At 39.9% G+C, this 26,905-nt stretch overlaps 1 protein-coding gene across 5 annotated transcripts in view; it reads left to right on the plus strand.

The window, feature by feature from the left end:
- Window positions 1–26,905, plus strand: part of glrbb (glycine receptor, beta b) — a 168,715-nt gene that overhangs the window by 126,962 nt on the left and 14,848 nt on the right. The window contains exon 10 of one of the 5 annotated variants that reach the window (XM_048598598.1): window positions 4,607–4,717. The exons of the other annotated variants lie outside the window; for them this stretch is intronic. Coding sequence (XP_048454555.1) covers window positions 4,607–4,624 — 18 coding nt within the window. The 3' untranslated portion in view covers window positions 4,625–4,717. Of the gene's footprint in view, window positions 1–4,606; window positions 4,718–26,905 lie in introns of those variants that run through there. 5 annotated transcript variants of the gene reach the window in all.

The following is a 26,905-nucleotide window of genomic DNA, read 5'->3' on the forward strand; positions in this document are numbered from 1 at the left end:
AGCTGGGCTTCACTGGAGTACTTTCCACTTGAATTCAGTCCAGTTCCAGGGTGTAATTTAGGCTGTAATTTACTCATGTTAAGAGTTTGATGCATTTTTGAAAGAGACTGTGTAAGCTGAGGTCAAACGGTACTATTCAAAGAAATGCGGGGAGATTTGCTGAATAACACACTCCGCACTGCCAACATTGTCAAAACAAAATCTATATGTTGGGTATTCATGTCACTGTAATTTATGAGAGCCAGCTATGTGCAGAATGATTATCACTTTTGCTTCAAAATATTACTGCTGGTCATTCAAAAAATGTCAAAATTTCTGATAAAACATGGCGCAAATATGGATTCTACATCACATATTGAAAAGTATCAAACATCTCTGCTTTACATAGGATGGGGTGAAAAAGCATATCATAGAATCCCTACAGTGTGGAAGCAGGCCATTCAGCCCATTGAGTCTAGACTGATTCCCCAAAGAGTATCCCAACAGATCTGCCCTATAATCCTGCATTTCCCATGGCTGATCCATCTAACTTGCACATCGCTGGACACTATGGGCAATTTAACATGGTCAATCCACCTAACTTGCCTATCTTTGGACTGTGGGTGGAAGCCAGAGTACCTGGAGGAAAACCACGCAGACACAGGGAGAATATGCAAACTCCACACAGGCAGACAGGAATCAAACCCAGCTAATCACTGAGCCACTGTGCTGTCCTGTGCATATAATTGTACAAAGATGAGTGACATGGCAGATAACTGGTCAGAATGTAAAGAATGGTGGGAATGATTAAAAGGTTGGAGGAAAAATTTAGAGTATTAGAGGAAACAAGCTAGAAATGTAAAAACAGAAAGCAAGAGGTTTTAATGGTATTTACAAAAGAAAAAGTGTAAATAGAGCGAGTGTTGGTCCTCTAAATAATAAGGAAATGGCAGATGAAATGAACAAGTGTTTGCATCTGTCTTCAGTATAGAGGATACAAATAACATTCCAGCTAAGGCTGTAAATCATAGTGGAAGGAAGAGAGGAACTTTGGTGAAATTACTTATATTGAGGAAGCAGTAATGAACCAACTGATGGAGCTGAACACTGACAAGTCTCTGGGTCCAGGTTGACTTCACCCTAGGGTCCAGCTGGCTGGACGTCTGGGATGGGGAATGTGTTAGAATGGATAAGTGATTAAAGTTTCCTGCTTAGAAAATCCAGAGGTTATTGGGAAGGAGAAGTATGATTTAATCAAAGGGAGATCATGTTTTCCCAATTGATTGTTGGTTTTTGAAGGAGTAACATACACTATGCATAAAGGGGATTTTATGGATGTACCAAACTTGAATTTCCGGAAGGTATTTCGTAAGGTGCCACATCAAAGGTTATTGTGGAAAATAAATGCTTATGGTGCAGAGGGTAAAATTTCAGCAAGAGTAGAAGATTGACTTGCTGGCAACAAACAAAGAGTATGCATAAATGGGTCTTTGTCTGATTGGCAAGATTTGATGTGCGGACATCTGCAGGGTCCTGTGCTGGGTCCTTGACCTTTTACAGCTTACATCAATGACTTAGCATTGTAGCTAAATTTGCAGATGACAACCAGATAGGAAGGAAAGTATGTTGTGAAGAAGATACAAGGAAGTTGCAGAAGGATATAGATAGGTTGGGTGAATTGGCTAAAATCTGGCAGGTGGAGTAAAATGTGGGAAAAAGTGAAGTTGTTTACTTTGGTAGGAAGAATGAAAAACGAATATTTCTTAAATGGAGAATAACTGTAGAATTCTGAGATGTAGTGGGATTTAGGTGTTCTAATATGAGTCACAAAAATATTAGTATACAGACACAACCTGATGAAGAAGCTAATGGGATGCTACCTTTTATTATGAGAGGTATTGAATATGTAAGCAAGGATGTTGTATTTCAAATATATAGGGCATTGGTGAAACCATATCTCTCATACTGCGCGCAGTTTTGACCTTCGTGAAGGAAGGATGTAAATGTTGTTAAAGGTTATTGTCAAGAGGAAGTTTGCTGGATAAATACCTGCAAAGACTGGGTTGTTTAATGAGGATAGGTTCAGCATGATGGGCTTGTTTCCACTAGAATCTAGAAGAGTGAGGGTGACTTGATATAAGTTTATTAGATCCTAAATGGTTGTGATATGGTGGAGGTGGAAAGAATGTTTTCTCTTGTGGGTGAGTCCAGAATGAGGGGCACTATTATAAAATTAAGGGTCACTCTTTCAGAATGGAGATGAGAATAACTTTTTCTCTCTGAGGGCTGTACAACTTTGGAACTCTATCTCAGAAGGTAGTAAAGACAGAGCTATTGAATGTTTTTGAGATAGATTCTTGTTAAGCAGGGGAATCAAAATGTTACTGGCGGTAGATGGAAATGTGAAATTTGAAAGCATATTAGCCACAACCTTAATTAATGGTGCAGTAGGCTCAAGAGGCCAAATGGTTCACTTTTGCTTCCATTTTGTATGCAGCCCATTGAATCTGCCCTGCCATTCTAGATTGTGTCTGATCGACTCGTTACTGCCATATCCCCTAATGTCATTAGTCTGCAGAAATCTAATTTTCAATTTTTGAGCCTTCTCAATGACTGAGCTTCCACAGCCCACCAGGATAATAGTAATTGTAATTTATTGTTACGTGTATTTATGAAAATACAATAAAATGCGTATGTTACCATAAGTCAGTGGTATATAAAAATAAATAAATCATACAAAGGTAGGACAAATTTCAGTTTTTGTTCCATATACAGCTTCTTGATTTCCTAAGTGACCATGGGACACTGCTGCACTCTGCAGCCACCAAACCATTCCCTGAGGCTGCAACACCAAAGAGGAAGTGCGCTAAAGCAGCCCCCACTGCCACTGATCAGATCCGGAATGTCATCTCTGCCAAAGCTGCCTCATCGCTGCCAATACTCAAGCCATTGCCATAGCCAGGAGACTGTCCCAACTCTTGAGGACCGGGATCCATCTCAACTTCAAGAACTGATTGACCATTCTGGATTTTAAACAGATTTGGACCTAGCATTGATTCCTGCATACCCCATTAGTAGCAGCCTATCATTCTGAGAATGATTTGATTATTCCTACTGTCTGCCTTACTGTTAACTAATTCTTAACCAATACTAGTATTTTCCCTCCTAATCCCATGCCCTGTAACATTATTTACTAACCTCCTATGGGACCTCACCTAAAACCTTCTAAAAACCTAAATACACCACATTCACTGGTTCTCCTTAGTCAGTACAACAAGTCACATTCTTGAAAAACCCCATTTGTTAAATATGATTTCCTTTTCATAAATCTACATTGACTCTCTGTGCAATTTTTTTCTGCTTTTTTTCATTCTTATTTGGATGTAGTATTTGCCCTTGAACTGATTGGTTTGCTAAGCCTTTTTAGATTGCAGTTAAGAACCAAGCACATTTCTATGGATTTAGAGCCACATGTAGATCAGAGGAGGGACATTACTGCCCAGATGGATTTTTATGACATTTTTTTCCAATTACAGAGTTTTATTAAATTCAGATTTCATCATGTGTAGATTTCTGCAGACTAATGACATTAAAGGAGTAGGATTCAAACCCATGTCCTTAAAGCATTAGGGGCTCTCTGTTATCAGTCTGGTAACATTACCACTACACCACCTCTATTGATCCTTTCTGCAATACACTGAAGTGAGGTTAATCTTGTCCAGGAGATTCATCAACTCTGTACAAGTACTTTTCAAGTGCTACCTCTTTACCAATAATAATTTAGTTGAGCTCTTCAGTTACACAAGTCCCTTAGTTGCCTGATATTTCTGGGAGATTTTATGCATCTTTTTACCGTGAAGAATTTCCCTGTAACCATCTATAAATTCTCCTGACCTCGCCTGTGAAGGACCTACATTTATCCTTGTTAATCTTTTTCCTTTCACATATCAGTATAACTTTTTAACATTTGCCTTTGTGTCTTACTAGCATGCATTCATATTCTGTTTTCAATTTCCTTATCAGTTGCTTAACCCTCTTTTGCTGGGTCCTAAATTACTATCAACCCATAGGCTTACCACATTGTCTGGCATTCTTTTAAGCTACTTGCTTTGATCTAATGCAGTCTTTAACATCGAAGTTGATTCACCTTTCCTTTTTGGTTTGTACCTTAAAGTATATCTGATATACACAATGTTGTGGTTCTTTAAATACAAGGCATCACCTGTCTGCCATCAGTTCCTTTAATGCCTTTCATACCCTCATAGTTTCCTTTGTTCAGATTTAAGACCTGTGTTTCAGTATTAATTGTAATACATTCAAACTTCACATCAAATTCTATCATGTTATGGTCACTATTTCCCAAAAGTTCTTTTCTGGCAAAGTTATTAATTAGCCCTTTCTCATTATCAAACACTAAATCCAAAATAGCCTGATCACTGGTTGGTTCCTCAACATACTGTTTCAAAAAGTCAAATCGTACAAACTCAAAGAATTCAATGTCCACGGCATTAGTGTTGACTCCGTTAACCCAGTCTGTATGCAAATTGAAATCACTCATTATTGCTGTATAATCCATGTGGCAATGGCTGCATCCCTGAGATTGACAGAGATTTCTACTTTGTCCCAGATTTTCAGAAACAGATGATGGAGGTGGCACGTAAGCTCAGCTCCTCCAAGTTTGAAAATCTCCCCTTGTATCCTGTCCACTTCATGGGAGCACAGCAAAGAATTGGTCTTAGCCTCAACCTCAAGAAGACTTAAGCCCTTTACCAAATCATCCCACGGCAAGTTCCAGTCCATCCCTCCATTAAGCTCAGTGGAGAACTCCTCCAAAATGTGGAACACCACCCCATTCCTGGAGAGCTGCCTCTCATGTAACACTGACATCCATGCAGAGATCCAGCACCACATCCAATCTGTGAGCCCTGTCTTTGGACACCTAAGGATAAGATTCTTTGATGACCGTGACATCCACGCTGATATCAAGATCCTTGTGTATGAGACAGTCATCCTTCTGACTCTTCTTTATGGCTCCAAAACTTGGACTATTTATTGATATCACTCAAGGCCATTAGGAATTACTATTAAAACTGTTCAGGATGGATTTCTTGCATAAGACGAGGGACAGTTGTACGAGTGTCAGTGTACTTGAGGCAGCCAACAGCACCAGTATCAAGAGTATGATCATCTCAATCGACTTTGTTGGACCAGACCCATGCTTAGGATGCCTGAGTTCCGAGTGCCAAAGCAAATCGTTCTTGCCCAGCTTGAGGAAGACGCTGAATCGAGGGGAGGGCAAAGGAAGCATTCCAAAGCTTTTGTCGAGGCTTACCTCAAGATATGCAACATAGATGTCAATGTATGGGAGACCCTTGTTCAGAAGAAACTGATTTGGAGGTATTGTAGAAAGGGATGCAGTTCTTTGAGAACATCCATCAGCAGGAGGAAGTGGAGAAAGGAATGCTAGTGATCCAAGACTAAGGACCAATTTGACCTCCCACAAAACATGTGTTGAGAAATGTGGTTCTAGGATCAGGCTCATCAGCCACCCAAGGACTCTCAGAACCCATGATATGGGATTTCTTAGGTGGGCAACCATACTCGTTAGCAAGCGATTAAAGACGATTACCTGTATCATATGCTTCTCTAATTTCCTGATTTATGGCCTGTCCAAAACTAGTAAAATAGTTAATGTTCTTTTAACAATTCCCACTAATGTTTGCTTCCCCTTGATGTCTTTCTCATGCAATCATGCAGCAGTCTCACAACATCTGGTGTGCATAAAGGCCAGCTGCACATCACTTCAGATGCAAGCCAGGAAGTACCCATATAATGTTCTCGTAGGAGACTAAGATGTCTCTGAAATGGAAGCTGGCACCTCGCTTTCTTGATAGGAACTTACAAGTTCTGGTGAATAGAATGGTCACTAAAAGGGCCATTCTCCACCTAGCAGTCCACCACAGGAGGCGAAGACACTAAACACTGCTAATTTGGACACAGATAACATACTGGGTCAGTGCTTTCATCAGGGCCAGATGGAATATGCAGCAGTGCAGTCAAAAGGTCAGTGTACTTCAGTGGTCTTTAAGGCTGCCATCTCCTTCTGTCCGCTACCCCACACTCAGCCTGACTCTATCACTGCGCACAATCCTCACCAATGCACATGGATTACTAACCTCACCATTGTGTGCAGCATCTCCACTCAACAGCTCTCACCTAACCCTAACCCTAATCCTCTTTCTCTACAGATACTAACTTTCCTACGCTCTGTTTAAAAAAAAATGCAATCCCCAATGGCTGGCAGCCTCCAAGGAAATGCAAGAAGTGCAAAGTGAATGAGCATTTACAAATTGGCTAAGAGCCATAAGACGCATTCTGTGCAGATGTGCAAGATGGCTGTATTTCTGTATGCAAATGACTGGGCCAAAACATGCAAATTGAAGTGTCTCTGAGCTCTAAAGTGAAGTTCCGAAAGCCTGGAGTGGATTCTGAGTTAGTCCGAGGTCAGCCATGATAATGTGGTAAGGCTGACGTAATGATGTCAGTATTGGTGGATGAAGGTAGGCAAAGAACACTGTCCATGTTGCATTCAAGGATATATTGGCGAAGGGATATTCAAATAGAGGCAGAAAAGCAATCAGTGAACTGTATTCGCCACACACTGCTCTGATTTTTAAGTTGGGAATTTTTGTTGGGACAGGAGGTAGAATTGCAAACTACATATAAATGAGAAGAGTTGGTTTATTAATGAGATGCAAATAAATGGAAATAGATAATTGCTGCTTATAAACAAGATTCAGATCCTGCAGTTAAAACCTTAGGGGAAATATCTGACTTATTTTTCTTAATGTTGGGTATCTCATTTTTTGATCAATTCATACTTTCCCAGAATTCTCATATTGCCGATATTGTTCAGATGGTGGGAAAGAAATGCAATCCCTAATGGCTGGGAAAATTCAGCCCACAGCTTGATCCTTTGATCAAAGATGGTCTCTTTCTAATGTACTGTTGTCACCCATTATTAGAGGTGATACCACACTCTCATTTCCTTTTTAGGATATCCCTCCTAAATATAGAGTAAACTTGAATATTCAATTCCAATTCACATTGATCTCGCAGCCATGTCTCTGCGTTGGTAATTAAATTATATAAATTTCCCTCAATTTGTGTATTCAGATAGAAACACAGAAGCTTACAGTTCAGAAAGAGGCCATTTGACCCATCATGTCAATACTGGCTCCCAATCTATCCAGCCAGCCCCATTATCCAGCCCTATCTCTGTAGCCCTCTGAATTCAAATATATATCCAGCTCTCTTTTGAAACCTCGGATGGAATCCACCTCCACCACTTTTCCAGGCAGCGCATTCCAAATCCCAACAACTCTGAGTAAAAATGTTTCTCCTCATCTCACTCCTAGCTGTCTTTGTTGCAATCTTAAAATATTTTCTTGTATCTAAAGTCTCTCCTTCCTGGCATCATTCTAGAAAATCTCTGTTGCACTCTCCCCAAGGCTTTAACACTCTTCCTTAAATAAGGTGCCAGAACTGAACACCGTTCTCCAAATGGTGACCGATGTGACCGATGATTTGGTAGAAGTGTGGCATCACTTCTTTGCTTTTACAGCCTATGCCTCTATTTATAAACCCATTTATAAGCCTTCTTAACATGTTTAAACTTGCCTAGCCACCTTCACTGAATTATGCACATGAACCTGAGGTCCGTTGTTCCTGTACTCCCCTCAAAGTTGTACCATTAAACCTGTATTCTCTCTCCATGTATCCTCTACCAAAGTGCATTACCCCAATTGGTCAGCTGGTCAATGCCCCTCAAAATCGCACAGCATCAGCCTCACAATTCACTATTCTTAGTATCACCTGAAAATTTAGAGATTTTGCCCTCAACATCCACGTCAAAATCATTTATATAAATGAGAACATGAAAGGATCCCAATACTGATCCTTGGGAACACCACTTTCACCTCATCTCCAATCTGAGAAATGCCCATTTGTACGTACATGTCTATTTCCTGTTTTTTAGCCAACTTCTAATCCATGTTGCCAAGGACCCATCAATTCCAAACATTTCTAATTTGCTAACCAATCTGCCAGGTGGCACTATACCAAATGCTTTCTGAAAGTCCAAATATACAACATCCACAGCACTGGTCTCATCTACTGCCTGTGTTACCTCCTCAAAGAACTTAATCAAATTTATCAGACATGACCTGCTCTTGACAAAGCCATATTGACTGTCTAGTATTAAATTATTTTTCTCTAAGTGTATATTTACCTATTCTGCATTATGGCTTCACATCAGTTTCACACTACTGATGTCAAGCTGAGAGGCCTGCGGTTTCCTGAATTATCCTTTGCTCCTTTCTTAAAAACAATGGTGTCACATTTACAAACCTCCAGTCCTCCTGGACTAATCTTGTGTTCAGAGAGGCCTAAAAATCTCTGTCAATGGCTTCACAATTTGGTCCTTGACCTACCTCAGCAATGTAGGATATTAAGGTGGGTCAAGAAGAGGGTAAGTATGTCTCCAGGGTCAACTTTCCAAATTAATTAACTTTCTTGCCACCTCTAGAGAAGGAAAATGTCCACCCTAAGGGCAGAGCAGGGTCAACTTTCCAAATTAATTAACTTTCTTGCCACCTCTAGAGAAGGAAAATGTCCACCCTAAGGGCAGAATTTTCCACGTCTTTGAATGACGAAAGCAATACCGAGAAATGTAGGAAAATGTGAAAATGTTGAAAAAAATCAAAGTGTTGATATTGAGAGTAAAAGTTTCAATGGCGAGTTCTGAATCTTGCTAATAAGCAATGACCACCTCATTTCCATGCAATTGCATCTTTGTAATAGCACAACTATCCTAATTTTTATGTGGCTTGCAATTCTGCCCCCACCACCCACTTCCAAGAAACTAGATTGGGACAACTCATGATTTGAAAGTCAGAGTAGTTACCTGATGAATGCAGCTCACTGCTTGCTTCTTCCAACCTCCATTTTTAAGGTCCATTAACTGTCATGTCTTTGAATGCTCCATGGGCAGCGCCCTTCTTCATCTTTTGTCTATCGAAATCAACGTTAGCAAACCACCAGCCTCACCACATTATCAAGGTTGATCTCTGACCATCTCAGAATTCACTTCAGTTCTAAGAGACTTCATGTTGAAGCTCAGGGACACCTTTCTCTTGTATGCTCCTGCCAGGTCATTTTCTGCACGGGATGCATCTTCGGGCCATCAGCTTCATTTTTTTAGGTCTTACTCATTTTGTGCTCAATTTTAGGCTGCCTGCCTTTGTGAATTGCCCAGTTGTATAGGCAGAGGGCAGGAATGGTTGTGGAGGATGATGGTGGGTTAGAGTCGTTGAGAGGAGTTGCTGTATGCAGTAGTCAAGATGGTAATCAATGAGCACTGGTGAGGGCAGGGGCAAAGTTACAGTGAGTGAGAGGTAATAGGGAATAGCTAGTGGCACTTACCCTTCAGGAATGCAGGAGGTCATTGATCTTCATCCTGCACTGCTATGCATTCTGTCTGACTTTGAAAGCAGCACTGACCTGTAGATTTAGTTGGATAGAGTTTGTGGATACAGTTCCCAATTCACGAATGCAACTCAAAGAAAAAAATTCAGCCCAATGAGCACAAACACAAAGTTATGCCCACCACTTACAAAATGCTAGTTAGGCCACAAATAGAGTATTGTATCCAGTTCTGATCACCACAGTTTAAGAAACATGTAAAGAATCTTGAGAGGCTGCAGAGGAGATTTACCAGAATAGTTTCAGGGATGAAGGATTTTAGCTCCAAGATTAAGTTGGAGAAACAAGAGTTGCTGTCCATAGAGCAGAGTTAATAGGGAGATCTGATGGACGGCTACAAGACTATGACTGGCTAAGATAAGTCAGACAAAAACAAAAGTTCCCAGTAGCCGATGGAGAAAGTCCAAGCACAGATGTTAGGGTTTGGGCAAGATATGAAGGGGATATGTGAGGGAAGAGCTTTTTTATGTAGTGAACTGAAATGATCTGAAACATGACTTTGAATGTTAGGGAAAGCAGAAAGGATGAAAGATTTCAGAAAGAAATTCATTCTATACTTGAGGGAAATAAATATGCAGGACAATGGGAAAGAGCATAGTAATCGGACTGGCTGATTGGATTTCTCAGCAGAGAGTCAGTTTGAACTCCAGGGACTAAGTGGCTTTCTTTTGTACTGAATGCGCAACAGGAAATTGAAGGAATCCTTTAAGATTCAAAGCATGATTTTTTTTGGCATAAATTATGTTAACAAATTCAATATTTTTGTGCAGGGACTTAAACTCACCATTGGTCAAATGGAAGAACAACTCATAGAAAATCATTTTGCCCAACTAATAAGGTTTAGATCCTTGTGAGAAAAGCAGTGTCTTTCATAATTAAGTATTTGTCAATAACTAATGATTTCAATAATTGCAACTCATTTTATGCTCAGTGTCAAGAAGTCTATTATTCAAACTGAAACAATTTTTTTCTAACATAATAGATACTGGCACGTGTTATCTTATCGACATTGTGTTTCAAGGAACAAATTATTGAGTGGTCCTTTAGCAACAAGGTCTGAAATTTCCAGATTTGCTGAAGCTACGAAAATTGTATCTTGTTTCAATAAATGGTAGTAAATATAACATAGAACAAGCCTATTCATACCTCCTTTAATTTAACTAACATGTTCATAATCACCAAAGACCTAGCAAGATGTAGAATCAGTTTAGTGACTCAGTGATGTCTGTGGAAGTGCATTGGACTGTTTTGTAGTATCTGCATTTTAAATCTTCATATGTATCTAAAAATGTTTCAAAAGAATTTCATCTTGAAAAATCAGAGTCTAACCAGCTGCACACCATTTACATGTTTAAAACTTCCAACGTTAATCAAAAAGCATTACACAGACAACAAGATTGTGCTGAGTCTGCCCCACAACCAGAGTTTTTCAAGTTCTTAGATTATTATAATTAAATTGCATTAATTTTAGTTGAATCATTTCCTTCAAATGTTAATATTTCATGAAGCTGTAAGTCTTGCACTTCATGCCTCATGATATTTCGGATTATGTTTCAATTGTATATAAAGACATTATCATAGCACCCTATGTACCTTTAGATAATTTAATTGTGTTTCTATTTCTCAAGGCAGATCATTTTGGGATATTATGGATATGAGTATTTGCTTCTCTCATATCCCTTATTAATATTTTAGCTTATCTGTTATGAAAGCCCACACTGTTTTCTGTTAATTTCCTTGGGGTAATATGAATCAGGTTATTAACAGTATCAGTGTTTTAACCTTTTGTTCAGACCGTTACCCATATTGGCCTCGTGCTCGTTTAACATTTGCTGAGTCCAGTTTAATTTTCAATCTTTCTCTAATGCAGAAAGTACCAGTACAAGTGTCTGTTGTATTCATTCTTGTTAATGAATATTTTATCTAGACATGGTGTATTTTTCCCTTTTTCTTTTCCCTGCGTAGTTTTGACAAGGAAGTTGTATATTCTGATCTATGAACATGCCAAAGTAGGTTGAATTTGAACTTGAAGAAAAAAGCGTACAAAGGACTTTATAAAAAAAGGTCCTCCGCATTCTGCAGACTATTTGGAAAGAAGTTATATGCAACCATCTGTTATCATTAATGTATGAACATCTGTAACCAATAGAAACCATTTGCTTTGATAGTTTGATGATATCATCAAATGAATACATTATGGGAGTCTTTAAAGGAGGGAGTGTTCTGTCTACTGAAATTAGTGTTTGATAATGATTGCTTTTAATAACAGAAAGTAATCTGGTTCTTATCTCAGCTGAATGTTAAATTATGATGCTGTCCAAAGCTGGATATAACTTGTTACCGTTTCAATGGAATTTCTACAAGGTGAAAATTACTTACAATTTTTACACCTCAATAAAGGTCGAACTCTTAGTTTGTGTATAATATATATAAAATATTATACACACATACATTTAGCTATTCCTAAATATCCTGAAGAATGCGGCTTTAAATCTAGTGTTGATGTCATATTAAAATTATTTTTAGAGTTTTGGAATCAACTGTTTGCTATTTTAGTACATTTTTTCAATCTCAATGACAAGATCATAACACTTCCCTCTTATTTTTGTGCCACATGCACAAACCTGAAGTCACATAGATGCTAATGTCTGACCTCTCACCACAACCTTATAGTTTCAACTGTGCAATATAATCTCGAAATTGATACTCAGATGCAGCTCCTTTATTATGTTCCAGCTTCATATCCCTTCCACATTCACATGAAGCTCTTGGAATCTCAAATATAATTGGCAAACATCTTAGATGAAGGCCAAGTCACCTAGTATAGATAATTACTAAGACTGTAAATGTTGAAAAAGAATATCAGTAATTAGGTGATTCCAAGTCTGTGCTTTAGAGGGCTAAAGTTTGCAGAGGAGCAGGAGACATAAGGCGGCCATGCTATTCTGTCAGAGAATAAACTAAAATACAAGATACGTATTTTTGGAGACTCCACTTGTGCCACAGAGTCTTTCTGAATTAGAGTACAGATGGAAAAATTAAACATGGACATCAAATGTAGAGAACTGCATCTCAGTAAATAGCATGTATACATGCGCACAATCTGATATGCAAAATACTGATACTATTTATTAACATTCAGAAAATTTGAGTCAGTCATTTTGATCTCTGCCTACTCCTTGCTGCTATGCTTGAAGAGCAAAGTCTCTGAAAATTTATCTGAACTTGTGGAGTATTTATTTTGAAAAGGTTTCAATTAAGCTTGTGGAGTTTTAGCAAGAATCGGAAGAATGCAGGATGATACATCTGGAGTTCAGGAGAAGGAGCAAAGTTCAGAAAAATGATCATTATAGTACGATTTGTGAAAATAAATAGGTCATGATCTGTTTTGTTTCAAGGCTAGAAATATTTTTAAATGCCTGCAGTATGCCCATACTGTTCCAGTGATTCCTTCTGCATCCCAGCATACATGTCATCAAACTTTCTCGTCATAACCAGATCATATATGATTCCTGTACATAAGAAAGTAACAAAAGTCCTGTTTTTAAGAAATCAAAAATGATATGAGCCAACAGCACTAATTCAGAGCAGTTTGTTTAAAATGCAAGTTATCAAGAATATAGACTTTTGGATTTCATTAAAAATATTTTATTAAAGCATGGGATCCTGCTCTTCTAAGTTCACCGAGACTTCAGACGAAATGCAGAGTGGTCACCCTTAGTTTATTGGTTTAAATACTGACAAATTCAAGTATTAGAAGAGTGTGTTACTAACCTGAAAATCTAGGAGTTTAAATTTCAATTTGCATTGAAGTTTTCTATGCAATTTGGAGCTATGTAATTAGTTTGAGGGCTGATAGCAGATTGACTCTTGAGCCTTTTTGGCAGATTGACTAATCTTAACTTTCTAGTGTTCTGTCCTGCAGTCAGTGAAAGTACCCACCACCTATCTGCTGAAAAGCACAACTAATGGTTCCACTGAAATCAAGAAAAACATAGAAGACGCTTGCCTGCATCTGCTTATTAAACCTATTCAAGCCAGGAGCAATATTTGCAGTTTTGTACCTGTGGCATCTCTGACAGTAAGCTGGGTTTTTGTGGAGAAAGTATAAACTACCCTTACAGCAACTACCATGAAAGCCTTTGACATATATGTCCCTGGAGTTACAACATACTCTATGGTAGACTAAAATCCTCAAGAGTGCTAATAAACTGCTCCAGCTGAACTACCAAGTGCAGCATATTGTTCCAGAGTACACCCAGTGTTATCAGCCACAACTAATGCTCAGTGAAAGCAATTAAAACAAGTTATTTTTGTATTGAGACCCTTCAACTGCACATACCAATGCTCCCTCACTTTCCTCCTTTACAGCTGGTATTTCTATTCTCCTCACATGGCACTACCAGTTTTTCTAGCTCAAACTTACCTTAAGTGTCACCCACTACACTCTCCTGAAGGTGGTTATTGCTTAGATGGTACTTAAAAACTATAGCTTGAATGGATTTACTGAGAGCAAATCCGAAGGCTGAATTTTACATGGAAGTGGAAGCCCCACTCCCCAGGTATAATTGAGGTCAAGCTTGTAACCACTTGGAATTGATTTTATAGTGATTTGGCTGTTAACTAGTTCAGGGTAAGCCCTCCATCCCCATCTGGGAGGAAGCCCTGCCTCCCAGAGCTGTGAACCAACCTATAAGATGGTTGGTGGTTGTCTAGTCCCAGCAATGCAGCAAAGTGTTGCCCACTGCTGGTATTGCTGTGACTCCCAACCCCAATCATCAGTGCTGCTAGGTGAGAAGGCAATAAGTTGGGATGCCAGTCTGGCAGGTTCAGTAAGGAGTTTAGAAGGACAGGATGCAACTGAGAAAGGTGGAAGTGTTGTGCTGCTGGGGTCTTCCATTGGCGACAAGGCATCCAAACAAGAGGAAGGCCGCTTCCACAACCCACACATCAACTTGCAACACATGGCATTGACATCATGAACCACAGGTAAAGTGCCAGTAGCAGTGAGGAAATGCCCTTAAGCATTTCAGATACGGGGAAACCAAGCCATCATGGATGTTGGAGACGAGCAAAGAGAAAGGCAGGTATCAGCTGAAAATTCATCAGGATATTTGAATTCTTCTGTTACATATTTAATTCATTTTTCGTGGTAATCATGTTACTGCTACCTAAAATTGTTCATGGAGTGCAATTTTAGACTACCTGCCCCTCCCACCCCAGGCATAGGTCGGCAGGTGTAGTCAGTATAAAAAATGGATGCCATTAATTGACTATTTGAGGGTTGCAAATGATCTGGGCATGGGCGTATGGGTTACTCAGCATTCCATATGCCACTGGCAAAATATCAGCAGCATTAGGCATAGTACCCCCAGCTTGGCTCCCATGATTGCCTTGTTTCCCAGCGTCTGTAAAACCTTCTTTCTCATCAGTTGTTAGGGTCTCCAGAATTAACGCTGGAGGACTTAAGACTGGAGGTGGGCAATGTGGTATGCCAGCTCGCCAGCAGTGTCCCACTCCCAATATTTCGGAAGAGGCACCTATGACTGCCAGCCTAGCCACCTGAATGTGGCATTCAATATATCAGTTTTCAAGTGACGTGCTTAACCATCAGTTAAAGACCTAGAAGTGATTTTTGATTGCAGGCAGAGGGGCATAGGTTGAGTAGAGGTAGTTCCACAAGCACTTAGCACTGAGTGACTCTGAAAGAATATAACACGGGGAGCCAAGCAGCCATGACATCCCTTCCGGAAGCAAGAGAGGGCAAGCATGGAAGGGCGGTTGAGCTTCTCCGATATCAGATAAGCAGTAGTGAGGAGCAGGTATTGTTACAGAAAATATAGACCATTGCTCCTGCATATGCCAAGGTATTGGATGCAGGACTGAAACTGATATCGTCCACATAGGATCTTTCCTTGTTTTTTCATGGGATGTGGGCATTGCTGGCAAGGTCAACCTTTAATTGTCCTTATGAAGGTCATGATAATCTGCCTGCTTAAACTGCAGAAGCCTGTTTAAAATGAAAGCAGAAATTGCTGGCGGAACTCAGCAGGTCAGGCAGCATCTGTGGGAAGAAAGCAGAGTTAATCTTTTGAGTCCGGTGACTCTTCAACAGATGAATAGTCACTGGACTCCATGTTAACTCTGCTTTTTCCCTACAGATGTTGCCAGACTTGCTGAGTTCCACCAATAATTTCTGCTTTTGTTTCAGACCGTCAGCAACCTTGGTCCTTTTGTTTTATTTTAGAAGTCTATTTGATGCAGTACACCCATAGTGCTGTTGGGAAGGTCGTTCCGGGATTTTGGTCCCACAGCAGTAAAGGAACAGTGATACTGTTCCAAGTCAGGATGATGTATACCTTTTGAGAAAAAACATGCAACTGGTAGTGTTCCAATGTGTCTGCTGCCCTTGTTCTTCTCAGTCTAGACGTTGTGGATTTGGGAGGTGCTGTTGGAGGAGGCATGGTGTGTTACCGCGGTGTGTTGTGTAGATGGTATATACCATGTTTCAGTGGTAGCTGGAGGGCTATTTAAGTGGGTTGCTTTGTCCTGCATGATGTCAAGCTTCTTGAGTGTTGTTGAAGCTACTGTCATCCAAGCAAGTGGAGAGTATTCCATCATACTCCTGACTTGTGCCTTCTAAATTTTGGGCTATCTGTGGGGAGTCAGGAGATGTTAAATCACCTCACAGTTCACAACCTCTCTTCGCTCTTATAGCCACAGTATTTACATAGCTGGTCCAATTCAGTTTCTGGTTAATGGCAGCTTCCAGGATGCTAAAAGTGGGGAACTCGGCAATGTTAATGCCATTGATCAACAAGAGGAGATGGTTACTTTCTGTTTTGTTGGAAATGGCCATAGCCTGGCATAGTGACAAATGATTGTGGCAATGCACAAGTGATAACTGAAAGACGTCCAGGCAGGCTGTGAAAATTAAAATGGCAATGCAGAAGTTGCAAATTGCAGAAAGTAATAAATGAGTAGTTTATTATCATGATTATAATTATGCTTTAAGGTGCTGGTAAAACTATAAACTGCTGAAGGTTTCTTGCATATTTAATTTATGTTTTCTATAATTTTAAACTTTTAGTGCACTCATATCAAGCTTTATGGTTTGTAACTCCCAAATAAAGTAAATGCACACATTAGTAACCAATATTCTTGAACTACAGTTATCATCTATTAGCATAACCACTCACTTTATAATCTTCTGAAGGATTGGAAAGTGCCCTTTTTCAGAGGATTTCTTCTCCATCAACTACAAATTTCAAATAATTTTATTGCATTCTTGACTACATTTGACAGAAAATAGAACCATGATTGAATTTGACATGTTAATTTTTTTTTTCCATTTTTATTACATTTTTTTGTATCACAGAATAACAGAATCCCTACAGAGCAGATAGTGGCTATTTGGCCCAATTCTGCACTGAACCTCTGAAAAGCATTCCGCCCAGACCCAGCCCTCTCACCCTATCCCCATAACCTGCATTTGTCATGGTTAATCCAGCCTAGCCTACACATCTCTGAGCACTGTGGACAATTTAGCATGGCCGATCCCCCTGATCCACACATCTTTTGGACTGTGGAAAGAAACTGGAATACTCCGAGGAAAGCCATGTAGACACAGGGAGAATATGCAAACTTCACGCAGACAGTCATCTGAAGCTGGAATCAAACTTAGGTCCCTGGTATTTTGAGGCTATAGCGCTAACCACTGTACTATTGTGCTGCCAATAAAAATGGCAGGGGAAGTGAAGCAAATAAGGTTGCTTTTTGAAATGGCTAGCATAGTTTTCATGGGCTGAATGGTCTCTTTTATATTCCAGACAGCCATGCTGGGATTTGAACCAATGTTCCCCAGAGCATTAGCCTTTCTCTGGATTACAAGTCCATTGATATTACCATTATCCCATTATCTACCTCATTATCATGGAAGTGTTACAGCACAAGAGGAGGCCAATTGGCCCATTGTGTTTGCACTGACTCTCCAAAGAGCATTGTGCCTTGGTGTCATTCTTCTGCCTTTTCCTTATGCCCTTGCACATTGTTTCTATTTAAATAATCAGAATGAGAGGTAATCTCATTGAAACATAAGATTCTTAAGGGGCTTCAGAAGGCAATGCCTTAATAGACTGCATCTACTACACTTCCAAGAAGTGCATTCTAGATCCAAACCACTTTTGTGAAAAAGATTTTTCTCACCTTCACATTTGCTTTGTTTGCAAATCACTTTAAATATTTGCCCTCTCATTTTTGATGATTTTATGAGGGGAAAAGTTTCTCCCTAGCTACTCAGGCCAGCCCCCTCATGATTTTGAAAACTTTTATCTTCTTTGACTTCTCTCTAAAGAGAATAGTTCCAACTTCTTCACTCTATCTGCGTATCTGAAGGTTCTCATCCATGGAATCATTCTTGTAAATCTCTTCTGAACTCTTTGATGTGCTCACATCCTTCTATTGAATGGTACCCACGCCAGACACAATACTCCAACTGAGATCTAACATTATCTCCTTGAGAAAAGATATTATTTCATTGGCAGCAGTTCAGAGAAGGTTCACTAGAGTGATTCCTAGTAATGAGGGATTGTCTTATGAACAAAGGCTGAACAAGTTGGAACTTTACTCACTGGAGTTTAAAAGAGCATAGAAGATACAGCTGCACAGTGCCAGAACAGGCCCTTTGGCCCATGATGTTGTGCTGAACTTGACGCCAAATTAAACTAATCCTTTCTGCCTGCCTTTGGTCCACATCCCTCCATCCCTTGCACATTCATGTGCTTATCTAAAAGTCTCTTAAACGCCCCTATCGTATCTCCCTCAACCACCATCCCTGGCAGCGTGTTCCACACTCCTACCACTATCTGTGTTAAAAAAAAAAATTCTTGCCCATCACATTTTCAAACCCTCCAACCTTAAATGCATTCCCCCTCGTTTTAGACATTTCAACTCTGGAGAAAAAGATTCTGACCATCAATCTTCTTTATGCATCTCATAATTTTATAGACTTCTATCAAGTCTCCCCTCAGCCTCTGTTGCTCCAGAGAAAACAACTTGAGTTTTCCTAGCCTCTCTTTATAGCTGATACCCTCTAATCTAGACAGAATCCTGGTAAACCTCTTCTGCACCCTCTCCAAAGCCTCAACATATTTCCTGTAATGTGGCGACCAGAATTGAACACAATACTCTAAGTGTGACTTAACCAAAGTCTTATATAGCTGCAACATGACATACTGACTGTTGTACTCAATTCCCCGATCAATAATAATACACCTTCCTTACAAGTTCTGAGGAAGGGTCACCAGACCCGAAACATTAACTCTGATTTTTTTTCTTCACATATACTGCCAGACCTGCTGAGCTTTTCCAGCAACTTCTGTTTTTGTACTTTTTTTTACCACCCTATCTACTTGCATGGCCATTGTCAGGGAGCTACAGACTTGAACCCTGAGATCCCTCTGTACATCAATGCTGTTCAGTGTCCTGCCATTAACTGTGTATTTTTCCTTAATGTTTGTTCTCCCAAAGTGCAGCACCTCACACTTGCCCGGATTAAACTCTGTCTGCCATTTCTCTGCCTATATCTGCAATTCATCTATAGCCCACTGTATCCTTTGACAACCTTCTAAACTATCCACAACTCCACCGATCTTTGTATCTTTGCAAACTTACTAACCCACCCAATTTTATTTTTCTTTGAGGCGATCTCATTGAAACATTAGGATTCTTAAGGGCTTGTGAGGGTAAATGCTGAGAGAGCCTCATAGGAGTGCCGAGGATGGGGAGGGGCATAGTCTCAGAATTAAGAAGTGCCAATTTAAGACTGAGATGAGGAGGAATTTTGTCTCTGAGGGATGTGAATGTTTGTAACTTTCAGCACAGAGATTCCTTGAATATATTTATGAATTTATGAATATTTATGAGATAGATTCTTGACCAGTAGTAGAATCAAGGGTTACAGGGAAATCCCAGGAAAGTGGACCTTAGGAATTTTGGTTCAGCCATGATCCTATTAAATGGCAGAGCAGGTTTGAGGGGCCAAATGGCCTACTGCTTTCTATTCATTGTGGACTTATGGTCTTACCTCCTTTGCCTAATACTATATGTCCCTGTTAATAAAGCCCAGGATGTAATATGCTTTATTGACTACCCTCTCAATTTGTTCAGCTTACTCCAATGATCTGTGCACATATACATCCTGCTGCCTCTGCTCCCATTTTAGAATTGTAGCCCTTGTTTTATATTGCCTCTCCATGTTTATTCTCCCAAAATGCATCACCTTTGATTTCTTTGCTTTGAACTTAATTTGTCACCTATTTGTCCACTCCACTAACTACACTGTCTTCCTGACAGTTTACAATGCTTCCAAGTTATTGATAATCCTCAAAGTTTAAGTTGTTCCCTGCATCCCAAGGTAGAGTCATAGAGTTGTACAGCACAGAAACAGGCTCTTTGGTCCAACTCATCCATGCGGACCATACATCCCAAATTATTCTAGTCCCATTTGCCAGCATTTGGCCCATATCCCTCGAAAACCCTTCCTATTCATGTACCCAACTGGATGCCTTCTAAATGTCGTGATTGTACCAGCCTCCTCCACTTCATCTGGCAGCTCATTCCATACTTGCACCATCCTGTGCATGAAAAAGTTGTCCTTTGGTCCTTTTTTAAATCTTGCCCTACTCACCTTAAATCTCTGCCTTGTAGTTTTGGACTTCCCTACCCTGGGATAGAGACCATGGCTATTCACCCTATCCATATCTCATGATTTTATAAACCTCTATATGGTCACCCCTCAGCTTCCAATGCTCCATCACTGAAGTCAAACTGTGTGGTTTGTAGTTGCTGAGGTTATCCTTATAACCTTCTTTGAAGGTAGTAACCAGATACCATTAAGTAATAAGTATTGGATCACTGATCAAGAGAGCAAACTTCACAAAGTGCCGTGGGTGAAAGTTTAAATTAAAGAGTCTTGTAGTATGGCTCTGAAATTTGTTATTGGAATAAATGTGTACAGTACTAAAAAGTGATGATAAACCAAAGCGCAAATTTGCATTGTACGTTAGATTGCCAACTAAACCCACTCAATTTACTTGACCCGTTGGTCTAGTGGTTTTCCACTTCGGGACATGTAATATTCAAGAGGGGCTGCGTTGAAGTCCCAGACAAGCCCTGACTCACCCTATGAAATTTGTTAGGGAAGGTAGTGGTGATGCCACTGGATTAGTAATCTGACCTTAATGTTCTAGAGTGTTGGTTCAAATCCCACCACCATCTTAAGAAGTCGCACTCTGTTGGTGGAGTTGCAGGTATTGAGGTGGATTGACAGAGGATACAGCAAGATATAGATAGGCTAGAGACTTGGGCAGAGGAATTGTAAATGGAGTGTAATCTATACAAATGTGTAGTGATTCATTTTGGGAAATCTAATGCAAGATAAAAATAAACAGTAGATGCAGAACCCTTAATAGCATCAACATATAGAGGGATCTAGGTGTTCAGGTCCACAGTTTATTGAAAGTGGCAATACAAGAGGATAAGGTGGTTAAGAGGGTATATGGCTTGCTTGCCTTCATCGGTCAGGGCACAGAGTATAGAAATTGGCAAGTCATGTTGCAGCTGTATAGAACTTTACAGAACAGTTCTGAGGAAGGGTCACCGGACCCGAAACGTTAACTCTGTTTTCTCCTCCACAGATGCTGCCAGACTTGCTGAGCTTTTCCAGCAACTTTGTTTTTGTTGTATAGAACTTTAGTTGGCTTCATTTGGATCATTGTGTACGTATCAGGCTGCCACACTACCAGAGGGTGGTGGAGGCTCTGGAGAGGGTACAGAAATAGTTTACCAGGATGTTGCGTGGTTTGGAATGTATTAACTATAAGGAGAGCTTAGACAAACTTGGTTTGTTTCCACTTGAAAGTCAAAGGATGAAGGGCGAATTGATAGCAATTTACAAAATTATGAGAGCCATGAATAGTCAGAGTCTTCTTCCCAGGTTAGAAATGTCAATTACTAGGGGATGTAGGTTTAAGTAAAAGGGGGTAAGTTTAAAGGAGATGTGAGAAGCAGTTTTTTTTTAAACACAGAGCATGGTCGGTGCCTGGAATGCACTGCCAGAGGAAGTGGTGGAAGCGGATATAACAGCAATATTTAAGAGGCATCTTGACAGATATACGAATAGGCAGGGAATAGAAGAATAAGGACAGCATAGAGGCTAAAGGTTTTTAATTTAGAAAGGCATCAGGTGTTGGTATAGTGGGCCAAAGTGCGCGTTTCAGTTCTGTACTGTTCATTATTCTAACATCAAACAACATATTCACTCTGAATAAGTAAATCCCACAGATATACATGGTCAGCAAGTTGTTTTAAACTGTTTCAATACCTCTTTGTGACAATAAGATTGTTGATAGTTTAAACAGCTCATTTTCAAGTGTAGGGTTAAAAGTACTTCAAACGTAACAAATTTGGCGCAAACATGTTCGTTTGACCTCACATTCATTGTTTTCGTCCATATTTAGTGAATATTATTTGTCTATTAGACATGTTTGCTTTTGAATTATTTAGAGTGTTATTTTTTAGAAGTTATGAAATCATTGGACCATTCTAACAAACCCCTGCCATAAACTTGGCATGAATCTGCCAAACAGTTGTAAACTTGGAATGTATCCAGATGTATCAATTTGTGGCTTTAAGGATGGTCTTGTGGAGCACAGCTTTTGTTTGCAAGGCGACTGAAGTGAGGAGGTATAGAGCTGAGACAGAGTTTCTAATGACACGTATTTGACTTCAGCGACTGTACACTGATTCAGAGTGGTCTCATATGAAATAGGAGCAGAAATAAGCCATTTACATAAGAACATAAAAAGTAGGAGCAGGGGTAAGCAATTCAGTCCCTCCTGCTTCATCATTTGATACGATCATAGCTCATCTCACCTCGGCGTCAACTCAACTTTCCTGCCCATTTTCCTTAATCCTTCAACCCATTACTAATTAAAAATCTCTCTTATCTCCTCCTCAAATTTATTCAATATCCCAGCATCCATCACACTCTGGGATAGTGAATTCCACGGATTCATAACCCTTTGGGAGAATGAATTTCTCCCCATCTCTGTTCTAAATCTGCTTCCCTTTACCCCAAAGTGATGACCTCTCATTCTAGAGTGCTCCATGTGAGGAAATATCCTTTCCACATCTACTTTTGTCAATTTTCTTTAGCATCTTATCTCCTCAATAAAATCCCCGTTCAGGTATAGACCTGATCCACTCATCATTCTTCGTTAGACAAATCTCTCACCTCTGAAATCTATCTGGTGAATCTCGTCTGAACTACTTGCAAGGCTACATCATTCCTCAAGAAAGGGACCAAATCTGTATTCCGTACTACAGGTGTCGTCTCACTGATGCCTTGTACAATTGCAGCAACACTTTCCTACTTTTATACTTTATATTCATGTAGCAATTAATGCCACAATTCCCTTTGCCCTCCTTATTGCTGTGCTTACATACTAATTTCTGCAGTTCATATATGAGTACACCCAAATCCCTCTGCACCAAAGCACTCTGAAGTTTCTCTCCACTGAGATAATAAGTTGCCTTTCCATTCTTCCTTCCTCTATTTTTCTTCAATTTGGCCCCTCAAAGCCGGTCCACCATCCAGCAGGATCATGGCTGATCTGATTGTGGCCTAAGCTCCACTTCTGTGCCTGCCCATCATAACCATTTGACTCCTTGACAGTCAAAGATTAGACTCATATCCCCTTGAAGCTATTTAATGACCTAGTCTCCATTACTGATTAACTGCAGACATTAAAGCCATCCGAGAGACAAAATTCTTCGATAATTCTTTCTTACATGGGAGGACACTTATTTTGAAACTGTCCCATGGTTCTTAGATTTCCCCACATGGTGAAACCTCATCCTCTCAGCATCTAGCCAGTTGTGCCTCCTCAGATTATTGTGTGTTTCAATAAGATAATCTTTTAAACATTTTATTAAATGAGTATTGTCCTTATCTGTAAAACCTTTCCACATTAGACATTTCTCGCAGTCCAAGAGTGAGCCATGTAAACATGTTCCAAAAAGCAAAGAACTGCGTATTCTGGAAATCTGAAACAAAAACAGAAATTGCTCAAGAAACTCAGCAGGTCTGGCAGCACCTATGGGAAGAAAGAGTTAATGCTTCGAGTCCGGTGCCTGTTCATTGGAACTGTTAGTAGCTTGGAAAACTGGTATTTATGCTGAAGTCAAAATGGGGTAAGAGGGGAAAGAGGAGAGGTGATCAAATAGGTGGAGACGGAGCCCAGAGAGAGAGAGATATGAAAGGGATAGATAAACAAGGAGGAAATGGATAGCAGGCCAGGACAGAAGAAAAGCTGAATAAGATATTTTAAGGAACTAAGAGTGAGAAAATGGGTTAACTGTGCTGAACACAACCCACACAATGTGATGATATGCCTAGGAGTATGTGGGAATGGGTACACCATTTTCTCACTCTTAGCTCTTATTATATCTTATTCAGCTTTTCTTTTGTCCTGACTTGCTGTCCATTATCTCCTTGATTATCTATCGCTTTCATCTGCCTCTCTGTCTTTGTGGACTCCATTTCCATCTGTCTGCTCAGCTCTCCCCTTCTCCCATACTTTGGCTTCAGCAAAAACACCAGGTTTTCCTAGCTACTGATAGTTCTGATGAAGAGTCGCTGGGTTCAAAACATTAACTCTGCTCTCTTCCTACAAATGCTACCAGAACTGCTGAGTTTCTCCAGCAATTTCTGTTTTTGTAAACTTGCTCCAAACTTGTTTTAATGCAAGCATGTCACTCCTAAGGAAACCAGAACTGTACACAGTACTCAATGGATGTTCTCACTCATGCCTGGTACAGTTATAGCAAGATTTCCCTACTTCTATACTCCACAACCTTTGCAATAAAGACCAACATTTCATTTGCGTTCTTAGCCACTTGCTGTCCCTGCATGATATGATTTATGTCTTTCTTTCCGCAACATTCTGCAGTCTCCCTCTATTTAAACGATACTCTGTTTTTCTGTTCCCACATAAGTGGACAACATATCCCACATTATATTGCATATGCTGAATATTTGTCTGTTTACCTGTTTATAGCCCTTTGCAGATTCTTTGTATCCTTTTCACAACTTATTTTCCTCCGTATTTTCAAAATGTCAACAAAGTTAGTTAGAATATAATTCATTCTTTCATCCAACTCATCAATATGAATTGAGAATAGTTGTGGATTCAGCACTGATCCCTGTGGCTCTCAGCTAGCTACATCTGACAACTTAAAAATGATCTATTTATCCTGACTGTCTTGTCATTTAGCCAGTCTTCTTTCCATGCTAAAATATCACTCAACACCATCAGCTCTTACCTTATGTAATTTTTTTAAATGTGGCACCTTAATGCTTCTGCAAATCCAAGTGTATCTATTGACTACAGTTCTGTGCGTTGCTGTTTTTAGGGTGGCACGATGCACAGTGGTTAGCACTGCTGCCTCACAATGCCAGGGACCTGGATTCAATTCCAGCTTTGGGTGACTGTGTGGAGTTTGTGTGTTTTCCCTGTGTCGGCGTGGGTTTCCTCCGGGTGCTCTGGTTTCCTCCCATAGTTCAAAGATGAGCAGGTTTTGGGAATTGGCCATGCTAAATTGCTCCATTGTGCCAGAGATGTGTAGGCTAGGTGGATTAGCCATGGTAAATATGGGGTTACGTGGATAGAGTGCAGAGATGGGTCTGGATGGGATGCTGATCGAAGGGTCCGTGCAGACTCGATGGGCCGAATGGCCTCTATCTGCACTGTAGGGATTCTGTGATTCTACTGGTTTCCCCTTACGCACCTTACTCATTACATCCGTCAAACACAATTTCTGTTTCTTGAAACCATGTTCTCCCTGATCGTCTAATGATTTTTTTTTTAAACTTCCTAAGACTGCATGATTAATAGACTGTCATATTTTCCGAATCACAAGTCCAAACTGGCATAAACTTTCCCACATTTTTTTCTTCCTTCTTTACATGCTGTTTTCTAACTTGCTAGGATCTTTTGAAAATATAGGAATGTTTGGAATGATTCAACCATTTATGCATTCACTATCTCTGCAGCAATTTCTTTTAATAATCCAGGTAATCAGGTCTGGAGAGACTTACTAGTTTTTTAGTCCCATTAATGTTGTTATGTTTCTAGCATGGTAATATTGGATAGGTCAGATCTCAGAGTGAAACTTGGCTTGACAGTTTTAATTTTGCAACTTGGTTATCAAGTGGCATTATCACTGGACTGTTAATCCAGAGACCAAGATAACATTCTGGGTTCAAATCCCCCCATAGCAGATGGTGGAACTTGAATTCAATAAAAAAAAACGTCTGGAATTAAGAATCTAGAGATTACCATGAATCGCTTGCCAATTGATTTAAAAAAAAAAAAACCATCTGGTTCATTAATGTCCTTTAGGAAACTGCCATCCTTACCTGGTCTGGCCTACATGTGACTCCAGACCCTCAGCAGTGTGGTTGCTTCTCAACTGCCCTCTGCATAATTAGGGATGGCCAATAAATGCCGCCTAAAAGCAATGCCCTCATCCCGTGAATTAATGAAGGAATTCACTGGAAATATTCACAAAGCTTGCACTTCTTTCCAATGAGAGCATACATTTAGTACACAGAATAAAAGTTATATGGATATAGATGTGTGTGTATGAAACATTAAGGATTTTATCATAAGCTGCAAAAAGAAAGCTACATCCCTTTTACATAGCAATATCTGCCGTAGTGGATCATCGTTCCTACCTTCACTCTTCTTAATTTCTTAAAAAACTGACAAGGTCACGCACATTTCCTTTCTGTGGCTTTTTACACATTCACTCGATGTGATTCTGCCTGTCTATCCCACAACTACGCAGACATGAAATGGCTATTTGCTTTCCTCAGAGAACTCCATGAAAATCTTGAGGCATTTTCCAGCCCTGTCTACTTGGACTGTTAAAGCTTAAAACTTACTTCCAACTGTGGCCTGGAGACTGTCAAAATTGAAGTGCTCCTCTGCTAGAATTAATATTTTCTTCTGAACTGAACCTATTACTGGCATCCCTTTCTACAGGTCATTAAAAACTCAAATTTAGTGAATACTTCAAGAATTATCTGACCAGGTAAGTTGTCTAGTTATTTAGCTTAAGTCACATGATTTCTTAGAACTGCTATTTTCATCCATTGTTTTTTAAAAAAGAGAACAAGTTCTGACGCCCTTAAAATAAAAAGCTTCGCAGAAGCCCAAACAACAAGGTGCAGAGCTGGATGAACACAGCAGGCTAAGCAGCATCATAGGAGCAGAAAGGCTGACGTTTCGGGCCTAGACCCTTCATCAGAAAAGGGGGA

Source organism: Rhincodon typus, chromosome 1, assembly GCF_021869965.1.
Source record: "Rhincodon typus isolate 14 chromosome 1, sRhiTyp1.1, whole genome shotgun sequence".
NCBI lineage: Eukaryota > Metazoa > Chordata > Chondrichthyes > Orectolobiformes > Rhincodontidae > Rhincodon > Rhincodon typus.